Source organism: Dreissena polymorpha, chromosome 1 (assembly GCF_020536995.1).
Source record: "Dreissena polymorpha isolate Duluth1 chromosome 1, UMN_Dpol_1.0, whole genome shotgun sequence".
Classification (NCBI taxonomy): Eukaryota; Metazoa; Mollusca; class Bivalvia; order Myida; family Dreissenidae; genus Dreissena; species Dreissena polymorpha.
The window spans coordinates 97,641,088-97,668,614 of record NC_068355.1 but is presented as its reverse complement, the minus strand read 5'-3'; the positions used below and the strand labels follow the sequence as shown (position 1 = coordinate 97,668,614).

The 27,527-nt window shown below is 33.0% G+C and overlaps 1 protein-coding gene across 2 annotated transcripts; it reads left to right on the top strand.

Moving 5' to 3' along the window:
• Nucleotides 1-22,334, top strand: LOC127866599 (LHFPL tetraspan subfamily member 2a protein-like). Of its 2 annotated transcripts, none has more exons than XM_052407261.1 (2): nucleotides 1-968; nucleotides 22,095-22,334. In XM_052407261.1, the coding sequence occupies exons 1-2, from the start codon at nucleotides 611-613 to the stop codon at nucleotides 22,319-22,321; spliced, it is 585 nt and encodes a 194-aa protein (XP_052263221.1). In that variant the 5' UTR covers nucleotides 1-610; the 3' UTR covers nucleotides 22,322-22,334. The 2 variants fall into 2 exon arrangements, with proteins under 2 accessions (XP_052263221.1, XP_052263213.1); XM_052407253.1 differs by lacking the exon at nucleotides 22,095-22,334 and adding an exon at nucleotides 2,931-3,211.
• Nucleotides 22,335-27,527: the final 5,193 nt, after the last annotated feature.

Below are 27,527 nucleotides of genomic sequence, written 5' to 3'. Positions count from 1 at the left end.
GTTATCCAGTTTCCATGAATCTTGTATGAGATAATATGTGAGATGTGCGAAATGAGTATCGTTACAAAAGTATCGACCTTCCTTGGAAATGAAGTAGGCGGACGCTGAATTGAAAATATTAAAGTATCAAACATTTGCATTGTTTCTTTTTGCAGAAAGTGTCCACACCTCAGAACACCAATTTTGCTTTTACAATTTAAAATAGAGATGTGAACACGCGCGAATATTAAATAGTTAAATGAACGATGGTAGATTTGGGGATACAATATTAAACGTGCAATGAATGCACTTCAATGACGGCATAACGTGTCGGTGGTACTATTGTAACTTGTTATTTTGCAAAAATGTAAATGTGACATTCGAGCAATGGTGTAAGGTGTCTGGTAAAATTACTTGGGTTTTTTGCTTGAAAGTTGTCAAGCTATATAGCTTGAGTCCCCAGCATCCATGATGCGACGAAATTAACGGCACGATTTCAAAGCATCCCAAACCGACGGATATCTGTGGTAATGAAGAAATGCTTAGGATGCTATATTAGATATTTGTAATCAAGTATGTTTAAATAAAAAAACAAGTTATACATGAAGTTTGAGCGAATTCATAACATACGATGAGCTACGTGCAGTATATCTGGATACTTCTCTCCATCCTCGTGTCAATCACGTGCTCGTTCTGCTTCATGCAGCCTGAATGGATTATGCACGTGAACTTCACGAACACATTCGGGATTTACACGTACTGCGTCAGCCAACGGGCCGGCATGGACACTCGTGCATGCGGATTTTACGGAGGACGCTTCGGTTTCGGAAACATCCCCTCCACCACGTGGCAGGCCGCGTGTCTGCTATACGGTGGTGGATGTTTGTTCACGTGCTTCGGAGCATTGTGTTCCCTCGCAACAATGTGCGTGCGCACTCAACTTGAAATGACGCTGGTAATGAGTACCAGGTACCTGCAGACATCCGCTGGTATGTACATGTAACCTACTTCAATAATTTAACAGTAATACCAAAAGCATTAGATCAGTACACATAGGCATCATATTGGAGTCATATTTCGCTTATATGAATATGTTTAAATGCGTTAAATATGTCAGAGTTACGAACGGACAGGGGGGTACTTATAAATATTAACTGCTTAGGCTAAAATAAGTGTTAACCGTTTTCTAATTTTTGTATTATTACAAGTATTCATTTAACACTAGATATTTTCCAGTTTGAACTTATACATGGTATATTTCGTAACTGTGTTTTCCGACAAGTTGAATCGTACAAGCTGAGTATGGCATATTGTATATTAGTAAATGCGAGTGAAAAGCGACGTCAACCAATAAACGAGTGCGTTACAACACACCGTTACACAACCTATGGTAATAACCGTTTACTATATACAGTCGTATGATAAAAACAAATCTAGCCATTGTATATGGAAACAGATTTCACAATTGAAAAATTGTTTTTATCTTTGTTTTGCAGCGAATTGAATCGGATAGATTTTTAAGGACTTTCAAGCTGCGTTTTGGGGTTGATTAAGTGGTTACCAAGAGATAGTTTCACACAATTTCATTCCCACGAGTTAGCAATGTCGTTCACACTTTAAGGTAGTTCTCAAAACTTTTAATTACCCCTACCCACAACTCAGTAACTCGACCACTCGATTTATTAAGTCGTTCTAAAGAGTTAGCTATCTCGTTCCCACGACTTTTTAAGCAAAGAGAACAAGATTATAGCAGTGGTAACGAGTTACAAAGTCCTAGGAACAGATAATTTTAGCGGATATAAATGCGTTCTCGGTGAAATATAATGGCGGAAGATTACTATCGAAAAGTGGTTTCTTATTGGCCGGTATGGAACATATATGTTGTATCAAATACAAATGGCATAACAATCGGACCAGAAATTTGTTCAAAATCGTTGTACTTAAATCAGTTTGCTTTTGAGAATTTACCCAGTTGGAAACACGTCTGAATGTTTGAAAACTGTTAGTTTTACATTTTCCGTTCACAAAACGTACCCGACCCAAAAACACTGAAAAAATTGTGTCGTATAGAGGATCGAGGAAATTGAAATATATGTGAAAAAACATTTCACTGCATCATGTTTTTTCTTTAAATACAGCGAGAAATATTAACCGACTATTGCAACCGGTAAAAAGTTTGGTCGCATCGTGAATAATTCGATCAAAACACTTTAGTCGCCCTTCAGCAGAAACTATCGCTGTTAAGTTGCCTTTTTACTTGTACAATTTGTTTAGGCCGTTAGGTCTTGACATTCGTTATTGTGTGGTATCATCGGACCCGGAGCAAAAATTCTTGCATTCTCCTGTGTCTGTGACATATATCGCTTTAATTTTCTCTGACAATACCAATTTCCTGATAAAGTCAATACTAATATGATTCTTGCATGGATTGACATTTCTCAATTACACGAGTATAATAGTTTGTGTTCGTATTAAAAAAATCTGACATAATTTTAATATTCATACGCTCTTCAAGAAGAGATCTTATGATTTCAAAAATGGCATTAGCTTTTACGCAGATATTAAAACTATATATTACGGCGGCATATTATGGGCTGCTTTTCAAGACGAATACCAGTAACCAATATTCATTTTCTAAAATATTATATGTTATCCTAATTCTCACTAAATAAGTTCTTTTATTATTGGAATTGGCCTACATTCGATATTAAAAACTAAGCACTCGCAGGTGGCATAAAACTCATATAATTAACCGTATTAATTACGGAAGCGTATATTTTACTCATAGTTATTTCCTGTGTAATCAGCGACGTTGATTTCAGTGGTAAATCTATTTAACACAGCAGATTAAAACAAAAATAAGATATCCTGTTATATATGTTATAGCAACATTAACTGATTCGTTTTATTTTAGTCGCATTTGAAATGTTATGATTGTGATCTATTTTCAGTTTTCCTTATGGCGTCCGGCCTTCTTGTGTTTCCAATGAGCTTTGAATCAAACTACTTCCGGTTATACTGCGGGACTAAATCCGCCATGTTTTATGCTGATACATGCACAGTCGGATGGACATATGTGTTAGCCACAGTAGGGTGCGCGATTTCGATATTCTGTCCAATATTGTCTCTTTTCATTGGGATTGAGTCTGATTTACATTCGAATGTATGTAAATTGTGATTTCAGTTTATTGTTGACTGATAACATGTCAGTTCTTTTTTATAATATATTCCAATTTTATAATTTATAGTTTCTTTATGATAACATTTGTTACTTGTTGGATGTGTTATAATTGTTTCAATTTTATTTTAAATTACATTCAAATGAATAATCTTTATCAACTCGTTTGAACATTAGCACATGGTAGCCGTTCAAATTATTGTTTGAGTATGATGATATATATGCAATGCAATAAGGTTTTATTAAATTGTTAGTTGTATCATACAATTAACTTTATTGTTTTTAAATGGAATGTAGATATAAAAAATAAATAAAATAAAATGGCTATATTCATTATGCATATCACAAAATATGTGTATATGATATAAAAATGTTGTGTCGTGTTAAATTATGACAAACAATACATAAATTATGCATACACAAATGTTGCTGTTTTGTCATGATGCTTACTTAGTATCATTTAAATAAGTAATTTCACATTACTTCTGAAACAAACTAGATAAATGTTAGAAAAAATGAATAAATGAATAAAAATAATGCTTTTCTCTTTTATTTATGTATTTTTGTTTGTGTGTGTTGTGTTTTGATTATATAATATTCCTTATTGTCAGAATTAATTATCTGTATGCACTCGCACATAATGTTTTCATACATGTATTAGACACACAGTCTCTATTACAGCGGCATCAAGCGTTTGAATTCAAACCCCGCATACGGGTATTTTATGAATACGACATGGCATATGCTCCAACTAAAAGCAAACATGTTAAGTGTGTTGATTTGTACCGTATTATGTTACTTAAGTATTCGTACATTTGTTATTTGGTGAGACACTAAATGTGTCGACTCATAACATAAACAAACTTGTAACTTTCGAAGCAGGATAACTATGTTTCATACTTTGTCTGAATTCGATTTTAAAGATCGTTTAACGTAATAAAATATATTATTCTTAAGCACACACACACACATTAATTACACACACACACACACACACACTCAAACGGTAAGGTATTAAGTCAAACGTATTTTGATTTGATAAACTTCATGCATGAATTTTGTTGACCACCACATGGCTTTTACTAAAGCAACACTGAATTTATGCGCTGCATGGAATACGTCTTGAGCGGTTAGGACTAAAATAATACATGTAGCTGTCATAAACGGAGTAGTCTTATCTTGATTTTGAGAGTATTTGTGGATAATTAATCGGCTCTGTTGAACATTCGGTAAACTGCGTTTTTCCAATCTGTGTGTATTTCATTACTTAAAATCATAAGCAACGACTTGTGTAATACTATTCTTACAGAAAAACAACTGGTAAAAATTGAAATAAAAACTGGCACGTAATAATTCTTCCTCTTCATACAATTCATACGTCCGAAAAAACACGTTTTCATCCTTTTGGATGAAAAACATTCATGCACTAAATATATTATATTTAAGTCAGATTCAATTTTGATCCATTTGTAAATATTTTCATTGGCATATAACACACGTACATTAATTTATATTTTAATTACAAGAAATAGGAAGGTTTGGATCAGAGACATCGTTTGATTTATTAAGGGTCCTAGCGTAAATTCACTCAGACTACATTTAAATGGCCACGTTTATTATCACAACTTCATTTCCAGATTGATGGACATCCACATTAATGGTGGGTTAGTGTTAAGTACTTCTAAATAATCAGTGAAAAAAGGACTGTTAAAAAGATTAATTATACCAACATACGTATTCCCTAGCAATCATTTTTTATAATAGTATCTGTATTGGTTAACAATCAAAGCTGACAACTAATCAGTGGCGTGATTCTCTTAGTGTCGTGGTTATTGTGGTTGACGACATATTCCAGCAAAACATAATTCATTATTAGCAAAATACATAAGCGCCGAACCGTTAATGCCTTTCAAGCAGAAGCATCAATATTCTTAAATATAAAAGGATTGCGCACCCATAATTAAACGGTGAAATTTATCATAAAAAACATTTTTAGTTGTATTTCAATATACATGCACACGCTTTTAAGTCCCCGTTCGCGGAATAGATCGTTGTTTTGCGTATTAATCGTATTGCGAGAAAAAAATAAACTTTAAACAAATTCATTGTAATATATTTTTTATCGAGGTTGACATCAAAAACCTGGTCAATATCGTTTTGAATCGCAAAAATAATAAATAAATGATCATTAATACATGCAATAGGCAAAAATCATTGCAGCGTCGCGAGTTATGCAAAATATATCTATATTAAGCCTTCGCTAAACATTTGAGCATATGGAAGATAAATACATAGATCTAGCAAAAATGTTGCAGCTCAGTTTCCGTCTGTAACAGATGTGTTTGCATTTGTTCTTACCTTCTCTCCGCTAAATTCGCCCGTATCCGCAATTTTGTTTGTTTAGGTTTGAAATGACTTGTCGAATCATGAATATTAATAAGGTCGTTTTCGTACTCGACCTTAAAATAATAAATCGCTAAAGTGTTTGTTTTCAACCGATTTCAACCGGATTTTCAGTGATATCCTCAATAAAAACACGTTTTCTTACGATTCTGCCCATATATATCTCCGGCAACGGGGACTTTAACGTTAGAAATTTTTCGTGTAAACGCGAGGTATTTTTTAATTCTAAACAATCATATCAGCTTAACAGCGCATTGGTTCTCTTTAATCAAAATGACCACGCAATAAACCAAACTTTTTGATTGACAAAATCCTGCAAACCATTTATTTGCATACGAAGAGGACGAATCCCGTGCGCAAGCATATTATCATATCTCTGTAAGCATCCGATTTATGTAGGCGATAATATGAAGAACGCATCCTGGTGGGTAAATTGGATGGTTTGTTTGCCATTCATTTTGATATGTAAGAACCAAAATCAGTTATACTGTGTGTTTCAGCGTGTTAAACCTCGGATTTTGCTTCAGGTAACAATCTTAGAATTTACCAAAAATATTAACATTTCCAATAGTTGGTTTTTGCTATCATTCATTTCTATGCAGATAAATGTCGTTTTGTATTCTAGATACTCTCTTAGGCAACCTGAAAACAGTATTGGTGTCGGAGAATAAATAATAAAGTTTTGCTTCAGTGACTACTCAGAAAAACTCATAGTATATGTAAGTATATGTGGTTGTTGTTTTGACATAAAGAAAACGATTAAATACATTGAAATGCAATATTCGATACCCTTTGTCCAAAGATGATATACACTTTCGACGTACGATCATTCTGGTATAAACTCTGGATGATATATACTATTTTACAGACGAATGTGATTCTATGCAGTCCAAGATTGTAAAAAAAGTTGCTAGTTCAATCCATATGCACAGCGGATAACATTTCCAGGCAAACAATAAAAACGTAAACCCTTGGGTAAATATCAGAGTAAAATACTGCATATAATGTTTGTTTTCACGTGATGGAACAGAGTTACACTGATTGAAGAACAAATGCGGTATCCGGTTTTACTGAGCTTGTATAAATGACAAAGAACTATTTTGCGTGATCAAAGCATTCGGATCGATCATAGTGTGGTTCGAGCTATTGCACAGGAACAAAAATGTGAAGCAGAGCACGCTAATACACATTTGGTTAAAGCTTTATTCAATTTTCATAACACATTGCAATTCAATTGTCTGTTTAAACAAACAATAAATAAAAGATCCAGTTCAGTTTGATGGAGATAACTTAAACGTTATTGATTTCCTGTTCTGAACCATACTTTATAAAGCCTTCATTCGTAATCAGAGTTCAAGTCATTTTTCGAAAAATATGTGTTAAAAAATTGTCATGCAGCATAATAAATTATAGTTGTATGAACACATTCCATGAAACAAATATGTTATAAAGTTCTAAATATAATTTAATGAAACTCATGACCGTTATAATACAATATCATAGCCCCCTATAATAGAATATTATTTGAACTTTCTTGTTTTGAATATTGAAAAGTCCGCTAGACCAAAGCAAGCGGTGCCCTATTCTAGACTTCTTTGTTGTGTGTATCTATTCATTATATACAGAATGAGTTGAAATAAGAATTGAAGACGATCGATGTGGCGGTGAAAATACGTCCACGAAATGTTTTATGCTGCTATTTCAATTAACAATAGAATGTTTAAAGTACAAATGTATACTAATTCGTTAAAAATATTTTACTTAGGCGTCTTTTTCAGTTCAATTTATGAGTGTATAACTTCATGATGATAGCTATGGAGAAACATACCGTCGTGAAAAGCCGTGACAAGCGGCAGGATATAACTTTATTGGCAGTATTTGAATTTAGGAGTGACGCTGTTTTTGAACGCAAATACAATAAATGAGAACTAGCAGTAAAACACAAGGCCAATATTTGCGGGATGTTGATGATATAACATCGTTTAGGTGTATTTTGGAGTATTCACGCCGCATGACACTAATATCTTGGTATTGATGGCGTTTATTCACGCAGTCTGTTTAAAATCTGACAGACATTTCGTCAGACAAAGTCTCTATCCTTAAACATTGTTAAGTATTTTATTTGTATAACAAAAAATGTACAAAGCAATCGATATATCTTCACGTAATTTAAAAACAGAGTTTCCAACACAACTATCAAATATTCTGGTTATTAAACAGATGATTGCAAAATATTTTAAAAGTATACATTTTATATTGTTGATGTTCTTTTAATACAAACCAATGACTTTTTCTTTGATGTTGCAATCAATAACAACTTATGTTACATACCTTATTGATTTATAGATACAATTTCAATATAATCAGCATTTCTATTGTTAATTTAATATAATCCTGAAGTATTTCAATACTTTGAATGAACATAGTATTTTTTTAGAGGTTTTATGATGACCCGAAATATCTGAGCTGAATTAGTAAATTTCAGTAGTAAATGACGTAATACGGTTGCAAAATCACGTAAATTTACTTTAAATTCTTTGAAAATGAAGTTTTGACATACAAAAGGCAGCTCCACTCAACGATTTTTGTATCTAGTCGATTATAACCACATCTTTAGTCTCTGGTCAACTGAGCCACAAAGACACATAGAATTGTCGATTCTGGAGATGTCAGAAAGACCGGGCCAATATGGAGATGTCGTGGTTGATGATTATCCGTCAATCCCAGAAATGACTCGCATAAAATAGGACCGCCAGTGTTAATGTCTTTTAAATGAGTACGAATATTGGACACGATGACTCAAGGGCTCTGACTAAGGAAGGGACCCACAGAGATAACGTGACGCAATGAGAAAATATCTTTGAAGTTGTGATCAAATATGCGGTTTCAAAACGGACACCATGTCTATTTTGTTCAAATAAATAGCGTATAATGCAAAACAGGTCATGTTCTATAAAATCGATTGTTTGAAAGCTTTTTACATTTAATATCAACGTGGACTGAAAATATTAATGCACAGTTGTCGTTTAAGCAAATTATTCCAAGTATTTATGGTCGCATATAATGAAATATAACATTTAAGTTTACTTGTATGAAATTAAGTCCTTAAAAAAGATTAACGTGTTTCCCTATTTGAATATCCTGTGGCAGAACTTGCTTGCAGACGTTAATCCATTTAAAGGCGACAAGAATAAGGTTTAACAACAATGCGATCTCGCGTTTTTCCTGATATTTATATGCTGTCCACGTTCTTGACAATTTCCAAAGTACGAATACGGCCAGATATTTACGACCACGGGGATTTGTACATCCTTTAACGCATTCACGTGGATAGCGAATGTTGCTGTGACTGGAAATTAAGGGCGACTGAAAAATGCAAATACGTCCGCGTGGAGCAATGGACCATCAGTGCGTTACAAGTTAATGAACTCAGTAGATGAATGCGTAACAGCGTTGAAGAGTCGCGATATTCGCGTAATTTGCTATCAATCGTTTTCGTTGTTATTATATTGCCACGCATGTCAGAAAGGAAATAACATCAATCATCAGCTTAAGTATTGAATGCTCAGCATTATAAACGAGTTCAAATTCATACGAATAATTATTGCATAAATGGTCAGCTTCTAATAATTCTCATAATACGTGCATGTTTAAATATAAGCTAATATTTGTTTTCCTGGATTGTTTATATTACTCATAAGCATGTATATACCTGTAGTATTTAAAAGCCTGAAATCTCAGAGAAATACAAGGATCATTTACGTGTGGCTAACGGTAGCGTTCGTGACGGATATCAGGACAGTGGAAAAGTAGCATAAAGCTAGGTTATAAGGACTATAGTCACCAAACCCTTAAGGAATCATTGTTTAAATGTTATATAATTTACAACTTAAAGTAATGATAACTATAAAAACTAAAATAATAAAACACGAACCGGTGATGATATAAAAAAAGGTTAAAAAGTCTTAATCTCCTATGACAGTGCATAAAACAATAATGTTACTGTGTCTTAAATTCCGAACATTATCACGTATGCTTTAATAATCACACATACAATACACGTGCACATTTGTATTAACATAATATAACCGATAAACACCTGATGCCCAACTGTGAAGATTGGATAATATTGGAGACTAATTTTAACGTATAATTAGCTTGGGCTTTGAAAAATAATGTAAATATAGCCATCAAGCTTTAAGGGTAATAAACTGTTAGCATGCACCTACATCTTAAATGCCATATTCATGTCTGCAGTTTGGTTTTACAGCGTATATAATAAGAGATCAATCCAAATCCAAGTAGCTGGATAATATTTTGCAAAGGCACCGCTATGGGTATTAAGTTTATACGCAATACATGTATATGAAATGCCAGCTCTAGTTATTTATTATTTTTTGGTGCGTTACTTCACGTCCATTTTCTACAGAACAAGCAATCTAAAAACCTATTAAGTAAAACTAATCCAATATAAAAGTTTTCATATGTAAATCAAGCGCTTGTCGGGCAGTGATTGTCAACTGTCATTAAGGCGCTTTCAGTCGGATTGATTTACCGTCAACCCTTATTCAATCCTGCGTCAAAATAATTGAATTGCCGTCCTCAGAAAGTCTTCCGAAATTAAATGGTTCGTTTGTAGAATCATTCTTGATTTGATGAAAAGCGAAACAATTCAATTCCGCACAATTACGTTGCCGTCGATATTTGATTACTGTTCTCAAAAAAACAGAGGGGATAAACACAGTACGTCGCTTCGCGGTTTTTGCGAAGCCAATAATGTTGTGCTTAGATGGCACTTATTTTTCGTTTATATTAGTTTTTTTTTCTAAGAGGGTAAATTTTAGGTAAGTGTTCACATGGTTTGTTGTCATGATTATTATTTTGAAGCGTTTTTTTTACTACATGTATATTAAGTAATTCTTATATCATCACTGACCTGAAAGCGATTACCGTTACATACGACTCGTATGTCAACATTCTATTTTCGTAATCTTTTGCAAACAGACGATGAAAATGAAAGAGAAATGTGGAGTTAAATATTAAGTAACTATTTCTAAATGGTTCCATTAATCGAATGTTTTTTACTTCAATGAAATTCGTGTCGATAAGATGACGCAACAATAATTGTATATATATTTCAATTCATAATAAACGTAACATAAATCAAAATCTTAAACGTTGAGTTCAAGAAAATGCAATTATCGTTTTTTTGTTTAAGCATCATCCAGTACATAACAAACTTCCTAACGGTCCCTAAATTATTACCTTTTAAACAAGAGATGTGTTTGTCCGAAACACAATGCCCCCTAATGCGGCGCTTTTTTGACCTTTGACCTTGAAGGATGACCTTGACCTTTCACCACTCAAAATGTGCAGCTGCATGAGATACACATGCATGTCAAATATCAAGTTGCTATGTTCATTATTTCAAAAGTTATTGCAAAGCTTTACTGTAAGGTTAAAGTTTTGGGACAGAATTACAGAATGACAGAATGACCCAATGACAGACAGAAAAAAAAGACAGGCCAAAAACAATATACCCCCGATCTTTCGATCCGGGGGCATAAAAGTTTCAAAAATGTATAAATGTTTGGTCTTATTAAGAAGTGTTTTAATATGCATTTGGGGTTTTCTTTTAAATAAAACGGACATTTATGTTAAGTGATATTCTTCTTTTAAATCGTTAAGATTGATACAGCACACATTCTTTCGTTTCTGCTAATGTTCTAATGTTTGCCACTTTCAATAAACAACTTACCGCGGTATGTGACGATAGAATAATCTTAATTTCAGCGATGATATTTTTATGTTTGTATTGTGAAAACACCCAAATACAGAGACCTTTCTAAAACATGTTTGAGTTTTTTGTTAACAAGTTATGAGGTTTATAAATCAACATCCACCCAGATATGTACTGATCTCTGATTCTATTCTTTAACACAAGACTAAATGTATCAAGTAGTACAGACTCTGGAAATAACAATACATCTGTAAATCCTGCCTGATGTCATGAGTGTGTTCACTGAGATTTTATGTTGTCAATCTATCTTAAATCGCTAATTGTAAGGCCCTTTGTGGACAATGCGCATGCATAATCAGTAAAAAGACATATCATTTGCTGAATTAAATAATCAGTTTAAACACAATTCAATTATAAAAAGTCGTATTCATCAGTTCAGGATATGTTTTTTACTCGGGAATTGACAGTTAGTTTCTAAGATATAAAAAGTGTTCCAATTTTCTAACCGTAAGTTCTATGAATATAAGAATAACTGAATTTTAACAAATAATACGAGTTCGGATTATGTCCGAAAAAAACATTTACATCCCGATGACTGTTTCCAGCAGTTCAGGCGAAGATCCCGTGAGACGAACACGTACTGACGGACGACGGACAAGATAGTATCATGACATTTGCCTATATGGGCATGTTTTGAACAAATAAATTGGAAGTCAACTATACAATGTTATAACCAAATATCGCCTAATATTAATTGTTTGTATCTTGTGGTTGCAGAGAACATTTTTGAGGTTATTTTCTATATTAGTCTATTGAAATCTTAACACATGGTAAGTTTTGACACATTAATAACATTGTGTGCACGGTCTTACATACGGACAGTTCGACTTCTGTATGCCAACTTCTTCGAAGAAAAGACAATTTTCCGAGCCGCAAATAACAATCACACATAAATGACACATACATGTACACTTAACTATCATGTTATATCATCGCAAAAATTAGCTGTAAATGTTCCAATTAGAGTTGTGTCACATGTAACATAAGACGTATGTATGACCAACTGTTCCAATTAGAGTTGTGTCACATGTAACATAAGACGTATGTATGACCTAAGTGGTAACATGGTTTTCCTTAGATAACAAAACTGTCACAAAATTGACAATACTAATAAAAATGTGATGAAATATGAGTTGTAGAATAACAACATCCTATCATTTACGATAACACTTTAAGGTTGCAATCATCTGAAGGCTATCAATGCTACTTAATGGTTACATTGGTATTCATTTAAGTGACACAAGAAGCTTGGCAGAAGATTATCATACGGTGTTATAAGCTTAATTATACAGAGAATAATATTTTTAGTCATTTAGCTACATAAGTCAATATTAATCACGTGACCTCTGGGGCGTGGCCAGTTCTTTTACGGTATACGGTTACAAAATGTATTCGAGGATCACTTAACGATGTTGCACACAAAATATTTATAAGTCGTGGCTTTTATCGCTTAAGAGAATATTTAATTTTTGTTTTTAATAAAAAGGTAGCTCTGGTGCCCTACATATAGAATGGACTGGACTTATCTGAATTTTTTTTGAAGACGGTAACCAATGATCAATCCTGTGAAGTTTCGTTAAATAATGGGTCACATAGGATAAGGAGTAGAATTCGTTCAAAGAAAATGTTTACTTCCGGTGTTATTTCGGGGCAGAAATCGACATGTTTTATGCTGACGCATGCATTTTGGGATGGCCATAGAAGGGTGCACAATGTCGATATGTTGTATACCCTTGTTTTATTCGGAATGAGTGAAAAGTTTTTGGTAGTCAAATATGCATACATATATATTGTGTACATGAATATTCTTCTTGTTGAAATATTGCATAACACATGTTGTATGATGTTTACTTTGGCACATATCTCTATAGAAAATGAATATGGCCATCGTTTTTAATTTAAAGAGAGATATATTTTTGCCGCAGTTAACCTTATTTTTTCTTAATATAAGTTAAGGTATTGTGTTTTATTTATCATAGTATATTAAAATGTGTATGTGTATTTTCCATTATTCCCATATTAAGAAAGTTGTGGCTTATTATCAAAGACAATATCTGCGTTCAAGTTATTATGATAATTATTTGTTTTTAAATATGAAGAGACAAACAATGTAATTTAAATATGTTTTCCTACTTATTAAAGCGGGTATGCACGATTTTGTCAAATATTTATGAATTTATATATAAAATGTGTAAAACACTTATTACAAATATATTTCAATATATTCAAAAACAAATTAATAAGAAGATGTGTCGAAAAATGTGAAATAAGCCTGATATTTAATTCTGAAATCGAAAATGTCCTTACAGTCGAATTCGCCAGCATGTATATCATACATAAACGATGTGAATATTTATTTAGTTTCACGAATCATTTTAATTTGCTGCAACGATATCTATTTATACGACACACAAAGACGAATGCTTCGGTTATTGTAGGAAAGTATGTACGAAATATCTTCGGCACAATCGGTTTGCGGCGCTAATTTGTCTTTGCTGCATTTTATGAAATTCGTCTTCAATGTATATTTTTTCTTTTTTTTGTGTTATTGTAACATATTTTTATCAATATGCTACAATTTTACACAAATAAAAATCAAGCATTCTTGCTTTAAAAGCATTCTTAAGCCACCACTATAACTAATCGAACAATGTCATGAAACAACTACATGAATAAGTTTTCGAACAGGTAAACATAAAAGATTTTCGTGTCCAAAATTTTAGGATCTAAATAAAATTCACAAAATACAATGTCCGAAAATGAGGGATAGACTGAAGATATACATTATGGTCTGGATGTGTTTATTTTTCTGTTTTCCTAAACCAGAACAGAACAGCAATAATACTGCACTGCTTCATCAAATAATTTTGATGTTTGACTGATGCTTTCAAAATATTCATGAATTATTTATTGATTATTTCTACATGGTCATGTCGATGTTTTGATGTAACGTTAAATTGTGTATCATTATTTCACTATATAAAAATTCGATAATGATATACTTTTCAACCGTGTTACATTTGAATGATTGGTTTTCTATTTCAAACGCACACATAACCTTCTTTTAAAAATAGCTGCGTTACCTTGAAAATGTCGGATTGAATATTACACGAGGGAATAATGCAACCGAACTCAAACAAATAAGTGTTATATTTTTTATTGAAAATGATACGAGTTTTTTCATCTCTTACTGAAATTTTCATAGGATATTATGCTTTCTTTCATTCACATATGCATGACAAAAATGTGAAATATTACAAAATATTTTGCATTTACCCGAGCGTACGATAGTCGCCTTACCGTGATGGGTTGTACTGCACTTAGGGTTCAATGCCCCCTCGGTGTTCAGTACCTTAAAGCGTTTTAAACAGCATCCTACATTATCGAATATAACATAAAGGTCGATTGGACAAGTGCATCGTCTCTATCATCTTCTTCCTTATAATCATAGTCCTATTAATCATCATCTTTTTCCTTGTCATCCTCGTCCACCTTTTAAGACTTTACCTCCTTATCATTAGCACCCCCTTACCATCATCTTCCCCTTATCATCATCTTCCCCTTATCATCATCTTCCCCTTATCATCACCTTTCCATTATCATCATATTACCCTTATCATCATCTTCCTCTTATCACCTATATTCCTCTTATCATCATATTCCCCTTATCATCATCTTCCATTTATAATCTTTTTTCCATTATCATCATCTTCCCATTATCATCATCTTCCCCTTATCATCATCTTCCTCCTTATAATCTTATTCCGTCCTATCATCAGCTGTTTATTATAATCGTCTTCCTCATAATCATAATGATCACAAGCGTCGTCGTTGCCAGCATTATTATATTTTATATAATTTACCATGTATTACTGTAGTCCTCGTCATTATCATATCTTTGCATTGTTATAGAATTATAAAACAACTATATTATAAATCGTTATAAAGTTTACAACGTAAGTCGCACACACTTTTGTTATTACAATTCTGAACTGAAGACAATGACGCATTTTGCAAACGTTATTTATTAACGTGTTTCAAAACGATTAAACATAGCTTTTCATTTTGTAAAATAGATGACTACATAACCAATAAAACAACAACCGTATAATGTTCGCGTAGTTTCTCAATCGTGTATTGTGTTGATTAACAAATAGATGCATAAGCAATCCCAGTAGATAAAAAAAGTGTATCATTCGTGATAAGAAAATAACTCTTAGAAACTCATATCCATGTGCAATCATTTAAGTACAATCGCTTCACTGACGTTATTTTATGTGTATGAACTGAGCACGCGACGACATTGTATGAAGGAAACAGCGTCTTATAAACTATGGTGGACATTCTTTATTTTTATCAAAAGGAAAACGAAATACTGATTGTGAAAAGCTATCTAGGCAAATGTAATCTTACATTCGTTTTAGTTAAAACATTTTTATTTAACCTTCATTGCATCGAAAGCCTCATGCTTATTGAGACACCCTAGAGTCCGCTTCCCGAGTAGAACCATTACTTCAAGTCTTTACCGGGATCTAAGTGGAGATCTCGAAACACTATCTTTAAATCTTTAGATATTGAAGTCACTTTAATTGAAATTAAGTAAACCCGGTAATATCATCAGAATCCAGTGAATATCATAATATATGTCACGATGAAATGAAATAAACACAAAAATGTCTAAATTCCATATCATTTACTTCAAAAGTAGCATTATATAGTATTTATCACAAATAATCGCGATGCGTCTTACAAAGAAATTGCAAAGTCCGATTACATAGTTTTTATGTATGGGCAAATACAATTGTATTATTTCTAATAAATTGTCATTTGTTTATGCTAACCAGACTGACTCTATGAACAACGACGGTCAAGCATGCGTATTTGTCGAATAAGTGTATATTTTAAAATCCTTACCAATCTGCAAACAAATAATTGTTAGTGACCAATCTGCAAAACTATCGTTGTTAGCGAACATCAGTCTGTCCAGTTTATCCATGCTTGTAATAGAACCGCAGTCGTCGTTAATGTCCCTAGTGTCGTATAATTGAGTCCGAATATTGGAAGTTGTGACTCAGCGGTTCAGACAATATACAAGGGTAACGGGACCATTGGAACATTTAATATGTGGCAACACATGTGATCGAGAAATAGAAATATACAATCATAGCTCTTTTATTAGACATCTTGAACTGTAAATATGACATCGCAGCGGCTTATGTATGTGTGTCGCGATCGCCATGGCAAGTGTGTTGATTGCAACGGTTAATGTCTTTATGTCGTTTTGCGACGGCTAATGTCTTTCTGTCGTGATTGCAACAGCGTATGCCCGTGCAATTGTTCAATTATTGGATAACGTGAATTTTGTGCAGCGCATCAACGAATCTATTGACGACTTTGAGTTGATCGACCGAATGGTCCAACTTAAATTTCGGAGGGTTATTCCCGAGGAAGAACACTGAACAAAACATTACTATAAGAATTTGCAGAAGATATTTTTCGTTAACGTCCAAGAATATCTCAAATGAGTCATGGTTAAGGACGATAAATGGCTTGAGCACTTAAATCCCGTTCTTGTCCGTTCTTACATTGTACGCTATAAAAATAGTGCAGCTACGAATGGCAATTTCCCGATATTAATGGTGCATGTATATGTGTAGGTAATGCTATAGATAACTTACAATAGTGACATAATATTTAATATCTGCGATAAGTTCAACTCCTACCCTAATTTTAATGTTATATAATCGCCCTGTAACACAAATAAGAAATGTCTGCAACAGATGGAAACACGGTATGTCCTACCTTATTAAATGACTTGTTTTGGCCAAACTTTTCATGATGCTTTACAAAAACGTAAAGTAAATCATATCGCAACACATGACTTTGCAATTTATGTCTTAACATGTCTGTTTTAACATATATATATTACACATAGTCAATAATACTCTTCATAATATTATAAAACAATAAACAGCTTATTCCGTCTTGTATAAAGTGACAAATACGAAAGTAAGCACGAATATATTCTTATACACAATACATACCTATTTACAATATTGCACAGTCGTCGACATACAATCTAATAATGTAAATCAGTAGTTCTGCTTGATTGTTTGCCAACTTTGATTTCGCTCAATATGCTGGAAATACGACTGTCAATAAAGAATGCTTCAAACAGAAAAACACCAGATTCCAGATTCCAACATGTACTACACATTAACGACAACCTACGCATATTGAAATTCAACTTCAGATGATGATGGTATTATGCATCCATTTGCATTATCCGTCTCTATGTTTATAGAATTATTTTTTTTTTTTTATCATAGACCATTTGTATCCATTAGTTATTGTTCACCGGGTATCAGGTTTCCCCATCAACGCATCGTTGTATTTTCAGTCAAGGTTGGATGTTCAAACACAGTTCAACTTAACGCATTGATATTTGCATGTATGTGCATTTATATATAACATTCACCATTAAACAATATTAAATTGACTCAAACTTAATATTGTTTGCATGTTAAGGAATTATCATGTCAGGTCCATAGCTTTACACTACCTAATTAATACTATGTAACCAACACCTGATCAACGTCGTCTCAACCATTATGAAAAATCAACTGAAATATTTTTTAAAGGTTTACAATTGAAGTCGCACAAACAAGCAATTATCTAAATCGATATATCAACCAGAATGTAAAGTGTGGAACTATGATCAACAACTTTACTTTGAAAATGTCTTAGTTTTGCAACGAAGCCAGTGTGATGAAGACGTTAAATGTAAAATATGACCGTTTAAATCAAAGGTAGAAAACAAAATGACAATTATTTTCAGTAAATGCATTTAAATTAAAGTATATAGTTATTTAAATTTCACGAAATGCCACCAGGCTATTACATCAACAACGGACCAGCTGTGTCGAACATTATTCGCTTGATTTGACTTGATGTTATTTATATAATGTACATTTTCAAATAAGTGTTAACTTGATTCAAAGCTTTTGCGTAAACATTTTGTTTGTTTTACAAACTATTGAATATATATTGTTATCACAGACATGCAGTGAACAATAAATCAAGACAGGAACGTGATTTTTTAAGTTAACAAAGAATGCGAACTTTCCAGAATCGTCAATTATATACAACCATTCCCAAGTTAATATCAGATGTATTGATACGGTCATATGAAGTGACGAACATGTTATTGGAAAACTCGAGACCGTCTCGGTGATGGTAAAGCTGTCCCGAAAATACCAAATCTTTATATCGGCGTTCCAAAACATGGAATTAAGTATGAACTTGATATTGGAGAGTTTGCTTGCAATTCATAACGTTTGTAAGAAACGACGTATGGATTTTAAAGAATGTGGCTGTAAATAACGTTTTAAGACAGATCTTTATTGTCATGCTCAAGTGAAATTATTGCTTAAGAGAATTTTTTCCGGAAAGCATTAGCGATTCAAGCGGATATTTGTTTGGTGAACATCTTGGTTCAATAAGAAACAAATGTTAATCAACAAACACTTCGCAATCCTGAGAGAAATGCCTTATTTTAATTATCTTAACAGTAACCTTTTCTTCGTTAATACAACGTAATAATTTTAGCAAGGTCTTTGTAATTTGAAGTTTCAGCGACGTTCTGACAATAATTTAGGTAGTAGTTTTAAGTATCTAGTTCTAATGTAATTGCAACAATGTTGTTTTGATGTTTCTATTGTCGGTTTTATAATAGCGTTAATGCTGATTGACGAATTTCTTCTGTTTTAAAGTGCAATTTTGCTTTCTTTTTAACATTAGTGAAAATGTGGATTCTTAAATGAAACATGTTAAAATTGTGTTTGTGACGTCTATAACGAAGTTGAAAAAGAGGTGGATGATTGTAGTAGCCGTTCAGATGTGAATGTTGTGTTTGACGGTTATATTTATTATCTGTTAGAGTAGCTTCTTGAATAATATTCTTTGTTTTCAAATTTCATTTTTATTGGAAAATATGGCCAATGTACCGTAATAGATATCAATACACGCATATTAAACGACTGTTTTTTGCTCAGTCATAATTATCGATACATACATTTAAGTTATGACTCATTTTAACTTATTCAAGTTCCAATTTTATGTGTAAAAATAAGTAATACAAATTTACGGTTCAATAATTACTAGCCACACACTCAAACGATGAAGACAACTGATTTCGGTGTTACATTAAATATTTAAATTAGTAACTGCAGTAAAAATAGTAATCCATGACGGTTCAATTATAACGTGTTGTTTTACTGGTTTTATTATAAATTTTCAGAAGGAGAGACACGAGTTGCAGATCGGAATTTTTCCGGATGTAAGTGCGTAAGATTTGCGATGATAAAAAAGGTGTTATTTCAATCATACGAAAGTCATTTCATACTTGTGAAAGCATATCGCTGATGTTATCGGGTCACTTGCGCATTTGCAGCAGCTGATATTACCGAAACAACAAAAACGTTATACGGTTTTCATGAATCTTGTATGAGATAATATGTGAGATGTGTGAAATGAGTGTCTTTACAAAAGTATCGACCTTACTTGGAAATTAAGTTATGGTGGACGCTGAATTAAAAATGTTTAAAAATCAAACATCTGCATTCTTTCTTTACACGAATTTTGCTTTTAAATAAGGATGTGAACTCGCGCGAATTGTAAATAGCTAAATGAACGATGGTAGATACAATATTTAACGTGCAACTAATGTACTTCAATGAAGGCATAACGTGTCGGCATACTATTGTAACTTGTTATTCTGCAAAAATGTTAATGTGACATTCTAGCAATGGTTAAGGTATCTGGTAAAATTACTTGGGTTTTTTGCTTGAAAGTTGTCAAGCTATATAGCTAGAGTCCCCAGCACCCATGACGAAATTAACGGCACGATTTCAAAGCATCCCAAACCGACGGATATCTGTGGTAATGAAGAAATGCTTAGGATGCTATATTAGATATTTGTTATCAAGTATGTTTAAATCAATAACAAGTTATACATGAAGTTTGTGTGAATTCATAACATACGATGAGCTACGTTCAGTATATCTGGATACTTCTCTCCATCCTCGTGTCAATCACGTGCTCGTTCTGCTTCATGCAGCCTGAATGGATTATGCACGTGAACTTCACGAACACATTCGGGATTTACACGTACTGCGTCAGCCAACGGGCCGGCATGGACACTCGTGCATACGGATATTACGGAGGACGCTTCAGTTTCGGAAACATCCCCTCCACCACGTGGCAGGCCGCGTGTTTGCTATATGGTGGTGGATGTTTGTTCACGTGCTTCGGAGTATTGTGTTCCCTCACAACAATGTACGTGCGCACTCATCTTGAAAGGACGCTGGTAATGTGTACCAGGTACCTGCAGACATCCGCTGGTATGTACATGTAACCTACTTCAATAATTTAACATGAATACCAAAAACATTACATCAGTACACAGAGGCATCATATTGGAGTCATATTTCGCTTATATGAATATATTTAAATTAGTCAACTATGTCAGACTTACGAACAAACAGGGGGGGGGGGGGTTGCTACACATATTTTGAAAATATAATGGCGGAAGATATAACACTATCGAAAAGTGGTTTCCTAGTTGCCGGTACGGAACATATGTCTTGTATCAAAGACGAATGGCATAACAATTGGACCTGAAATGTGTTCAAAATCGACGTACTTAAATCCGTTTGCTTTTGATGATTTACCCAGTTTGAAATACATCTGAATGTTTGAAAGTTTTTAGTTTTACTTTTTCGTTCACAAAACGTACCCGACCCCACACCACTTCATTAAGTATGTCAGCTTAAAAAATGTGTTTCGTATAGAGAGGATCGAGGAAATTAAAATAAATGTGATAATATATTTCGCTGAATCATGTTTTTTCTCTAAATACAGCTAGACATTTTCACCGACTATTGCAACCGGTAAAATGTTTGGTCGCATCGTGTATAATTCGACTTCAGTCAACCTTCAGCAGAAATTATCGCTGTCAAGTTGCCTTTTTACATGTACAAACAAGTTGTTTATGCCGTTAGTTCTTGACATCCGTTATTGTGTAGTATCATCGGACCCGGACCGACAATTTTTGCATTCTCCAGTGGCTGCGACATATATCGCATTAATTTCCTGTGATATTACCAATTTTCTGATAATGACAATACTTATATGATTCTTGCATGGATTGGCATTTCTCAATTACACGAGTATTATAGTTTGTGTTCGTATTAAAAAAATCTGACAAAATTTTATTATTCATACGCTCTTCAATAAGAGATCTTATGTTTTCAAAAGTGAACGTGGCAATAGCTCTTACGCAGATATTAAAGCTATATATTACGGCGGCATGTTAAAGGATGCTATTCAGGACGAATACCAGTAAACAATTTTATTTTCTAAAATACTATATGTTATCCTAATTCTCACTCAATAAGTTCTAAAATTAATGAAAATGGTATACATTCGATATTAAAAAATAAGCACTTCCACTTCCAGTTATACATCTCATATTACTAACCGTATTAATAACGAAAGAGTATATTTTAATCATATTTATTTCCTCTGTAATCAACGACGTCCATTTCAGTGGTAAATCTTCTTAACACACCATATTATTTTTATAAAAAACCTGTTATATATGTTATAGAAACATTAACTAATTCGTATTATTTCAGTCGCATTTGAAATGTTATGATTGTGATCTATTTCCAGTTTTCCTTATGGCGTCCGGCCTTTTTGTGTATCCAATGAGCTTTGAATCAAACTACTTCCGGATATACTGCGGGACTAAATCCGCCATGTTTTATGCTGATACATGCACAGTCGGATGGACATATTTGTTAGCCACAGTAGGGTGCGCGATTTCGATATTCTGTCCAATATTGTCTCTATTCATTGGGATTGAGTCTGATTCACATTCGAATGTATGTAAATTGTAAATGTAAATTTTCATGTCAGTTCTTTTTTATAATATATTCCAATTTTATCATTTATAGCTTTTTTGTGATAAAATTTGTTATTTGTTGGATGTGTTATACTTGTTTAAATTATATTTAACATTCAAATGAATCAGCATTATCAACTCGTTTGAACAATAAAACATGGTAACCGTTCAAATGAGTTTTTAGCATATGATGATATATATGCAATGCAATTAGGTTTTATTAAATTGTTAGTTGTATCATACGGTTAACTTTTTTGTTTTTTACTGGAGTGTAGATGTAAAAAAATGGCTAAATTCAGTATGCATATCACAAAACCTGTGTATATGATATTTAAATGTAGTGTCGTGTTAAATTATGACAAACAAAATATATATATATATATATATATATATATATATATATATATATATATATATATATATATATATATATATATATATATATATATATATATATATATATATATATACATAATGCATACAAAAATGTTGCTGTTTTGTCATGATTCTTACTTAGTATCATGTCAATAAGTAATTTCACATTACTACTCAAACAAACTAAATAAATATTGGAAAAAATGAATACATCAATAAAAATAATGCTTTTGTCTTTTATGTTTGTATTTTTTGTGTGTTTGTGTTGTGTTTACACTTGAAAGTATTTTTTATTTTGGTGATATATCATTCCTTATTGCCAGATTTAATTATCTGTATGCATACGCAAAAAATGTTTTCATACATGTATTAGATACTCAGTGTCTATTACAGTTGCATCACACATTATTCAATTTTAACCCCGCATACGGGTATTTTATGAAACAGGAATCTATAACCTTTGTTATAATAGGACATGGCATATGCTCCAACTAAAAGCAAACATGTCAAATGTGTTGATTTGTACCGTATTATTTTACAAAAGCATTCGTAAATTTGTTATTTTGCGAGACACTAAATGTGTCGACTCATAACATAAACGAACTTGTAACTTTCGAAGCAGGATGAATACGTTTCATATTTTGTCTGAATTCGATTTTTAAGAACGTTTAACATGTTAAAATATATTCTTGTTAAGCACACACACACATTAATTACACACACACACACATTAAAACGGTAAGGTTTTAAGTCAAAAGTATTTTGATTTGATAAACTTCATGCATGAATTATGTTGACCACCACATTGCTTTTACTAAAGCAACACTGAATTTGATAGCTGACTGGAATACGTCTTGAGCGGTTAAGACTCAAATAATACATGTACCTGGCATAAATGGAGTGGTCTTCGCTTGATTTTGAAGGTAGTTGTGGATAAGTCATCGGCTCTATTGAACATTCGGTAAAATACATTTTCCTAATGTTTGTGTATTTGATAACTTAAAAACATTAGCAACGACTTGTAAATCATTTTCTTTTAGAAAAACAACTAGTAAAAATTGAAATAAAAACTGGCACTAAATAATTCTTCCTCTTCATACAATTCATACGTCCAAAACAAACACGTTTTCATCCTTTTAGAGGAAGAACATTAATGCACTAAATATGTTATATTTAAGTACAAATTCAAATTTGTCAAGTTGTAAATATTTCCATTGGCATATAACAAACGTACATTAATTTATATTTTAATTACAAGAAATAGGAAGTTATGGTTTCGAGACATCTTTATTTATTTAGGGTCCTAGCGTAAATTCACTATGACAACATTTAAATGGCCACGTGTATTATTACAACTTCATTTCCAGTTTGATGGACATACACATTAATGGTGGGTTAGTGTTAGGTACTTCTAAAAAATCAATGTAAAAGGACTGTTAAAAATATTAATTATTCCAACAGACGTATTCCCTTGCACGTCATTTTAGCGAGGCTGTTTTCGGAGAAAACCCGAGGTATTGTCATAGCCTGCTCGTTGTCCGCCGTCCGCCGGCGTCGTGCTAAAACCTTTACATTGGCTTTAAAATCAAAGTGCTTCCACCTACAACTTTGAAACTTCATATGTAGATGCACCTTGATGAGTTCTACACGCCACACCCATTTTGGGTCACTAGGTTAAAGGTCAAGGTCACTGTGACCTCTAAAAAAAAATCTGACAAGCTTTCGCAGCCGAGCGTGGCACCCGTTATGCGGTGCTCTTGTTATAATAGTATCTGGATTGGTTAACAATCAACGCTGACAACTAGTCAGTGGCGTGATTCTCTTAGTGTCGTTGCTATTGTGGTTGATGACATAAGCGCTGAACCGTAAATGCCTTTCAATCATAAGCATCAATATTCTTACATATAAAGCATTGTGCACACATAATTTAAAGTTGAAATTTAACATAAAGAATATTTTTGTTGTAATTCAATATAACTGTACACGCTTTAAGTTTGAACTTATTTGTATTTAAGCGAGGTAATTTTAAATTCTGAGCAATCATATCAGCTTATCAGCGCATTCATTCTCTTTAATCAAAATGACCATGCAATAAGCCAAATTTCTTGAAAGACAAAAACCTACAGACGATGTTTGTGCATACGAAGAGGACGAATCCCATGCGCAAGTATATTATCATATCTCTGTAAGCATCCGATATATGTAGGCGATAATATGAACTGACATGCATGTCGTCGGAATTACATTTTCTTGGGACGGTCCTCGCATAGCAAATAAGAAAACAAAAGTTGTTCCATTTGCTTTGCATAATGTAAAACGCATCTGGTGGGTATATTCGAGTGTTTGTTTGCAATTCATTTTGATATGTGAGAGCCAAAATCAGTTATTCTGTGTGTTTCAGCGTGTTAAACCTCGGTTTTTGCTTCAGGTAATAATCCTCGAGTTTACCAATAATATTGACGTCTCCAATAGCTGGTTTTTGCTGTTATTCATTTCTATGCAGATAAATGTCGTGATGTATTCTCTCTCTCTCTCTCTCTCTCTCTCTCTCTCTCTCTCTCTCTCTCTCTCTCTCTCCTCTCTCTCTCTCTCTCGCTCTCTCTCTCTCTCTCTCTCTCTCTTCGTCTCTCTCTCTCTCTCTTCTCCTCTCTCTCTCGTCTCTCTCTCTCTCTCTCTCTCTCTTTCTCTCTCTCTCTCTCCTCTCTCTCTCTCTCTCTCTCTCTCTATCTCTCTCTCTCTCTTAGGCAACCTGAAAACATTATTGGTGGCGGATAATAAATAATTACTCCATTGACTACCTATATAAACTCAGAGAAAAATATAATATATTTGTTGTTTTTGTTTAAACATAAAGTAATAGATTAAATAAATTGAAATGCCCTTTTCGATATCCATTTGACCTTATGATATACCCTTTAAAAGACCGATCATTCTGGTAAACATTGAGGATGATTATTTATTGTTTTACAGATGAATGTGATTCTATGTAGTCCATGATTGAACAACAAGTTGCTAGTTCGATCCATAAGTACAACGGATAACATTTCCAGGCAAACAATAAAGAACGTAAACCCTTGGGTAAATATCAAAAATAGTCGAGTAAAATAGTGCATATTATGTATGTTTTAACGTAATGGAACAGAGTTATACTGAATGAACAACAAATGCGGTATCAATTTTACTGCGCTTGTATTAAAGACAAAGAACTAAAGCGTGATCAAAGCATTCGGATCGATCATTGAGAGATTCGAGATATTGCGCATGAAAAAATGTGAAGCAGAGCACGCCAATACACATTTGGTAAAAGCTTTATTCGATTTTCACAACACGTTGCAATTCAAATGTATGTTTAAACAAACAAATAATAAATGAGCCAATTCAGTTTGGAGGAGATAACATAAACGTTATTCATTTCCTGTACTGAGCCTTACTTAATACAACCTTCATACGTAATCAGAGTTCAAGTCATTTTTCGAAAAATGTTTGTAAAAAATTGTCATGCAGCATAATAAATTACAGTTGTATGAACACATTTTAGGAAACATTAACACATATATGTAATACAGATCAAAATATAATTAAATGAAAAGCATAACCGTTATAATACAATATCATAACGCCCTATAATATAATATTATATGAACTTACTTGTTTTGAAAATTGAAAAGTCCGTTCGACCGAAGCAAGCGGTGCCCTATTCTAGCCTTCTTTATTGTGTGTATCTATTCATCATATACAGAATGAGTCGAAATAAGAATTCAAGACGATCGATGTGGCGGTGGTATACGTCCACGAATTTTTTTATGCTGCTGTTTCAAATAAACAAAATAATGTTTACAGTATACTTATTCGTTAAAAATACTTTATTTAGGCGTCCTTTTTTTAGTTCAATTGATGAGTGTATAACTTCACGATGGTAGCTCTGGAGAAACATTCCGTCGTGAAAAGCGGTGACAAGCGGCAGGATATTACTTTATTGGCAGTAATTGTATTAAGGAGTGACGCTGTTTTTGAACGAAAATACAATAAAATGAGAACTAGCAGTAAAGCACATAGCCAATATTTGCGGGATGTTGATGATATAACATCGTTTAAGTGTATTTTGGAGTTTTCACGCCGCATGGCACTATTATCTCGGAATTGATGGCGTTAATTCCTGCAGTCTGTTTGAAATCTGAAAGACATTTCGTCAGACAAAGTCTCTTTCCTAAAACATTGTTAAGCATTTTAGTTGTATTACAAAAAATGCACAAAGCGATCGATATATCTAAACGTAATTTAAAAACACAGTAGCCAACGCAACTATCAAATATTCTGGTTATTAAGCAGATGATTGCAAAATATTTGAAAAGTATAAATTATATATTTTTGAGGTCGTTATTTTATTAGAAACCAATTACTTGTTCTTTGATTTTGCAATCAATAACAACTTATTTTACATACCTTAGTGATTTATAGATACAATTTCAATATAATCAGCATTTCTATTGTTAATTTAATACAACACTGATGTATTTCAATACTTTGAATGAAAATAGTATTATTTTTTTTTATGATGACCCGAAGTATCTAAGCTGAATTAGTAAATGTCAGTAGTAAATGACGTAATAGGGTTGCAGAATCACGTAAATTAACTTAAAATTCTTTGACAATGACATTTTGACACACAAAAGGCAGCTCCACTTAATGATTTTTGCAGCTAGTCGATTATAACCACATCTTTAGCCTTTGGTCAAATGAGCCACAAAGACACATAGAATTGTATATCATGGAGATCTCAGAAAGACCGGGCCAATATGGATATATCGTGGTTGATGATTATCCGT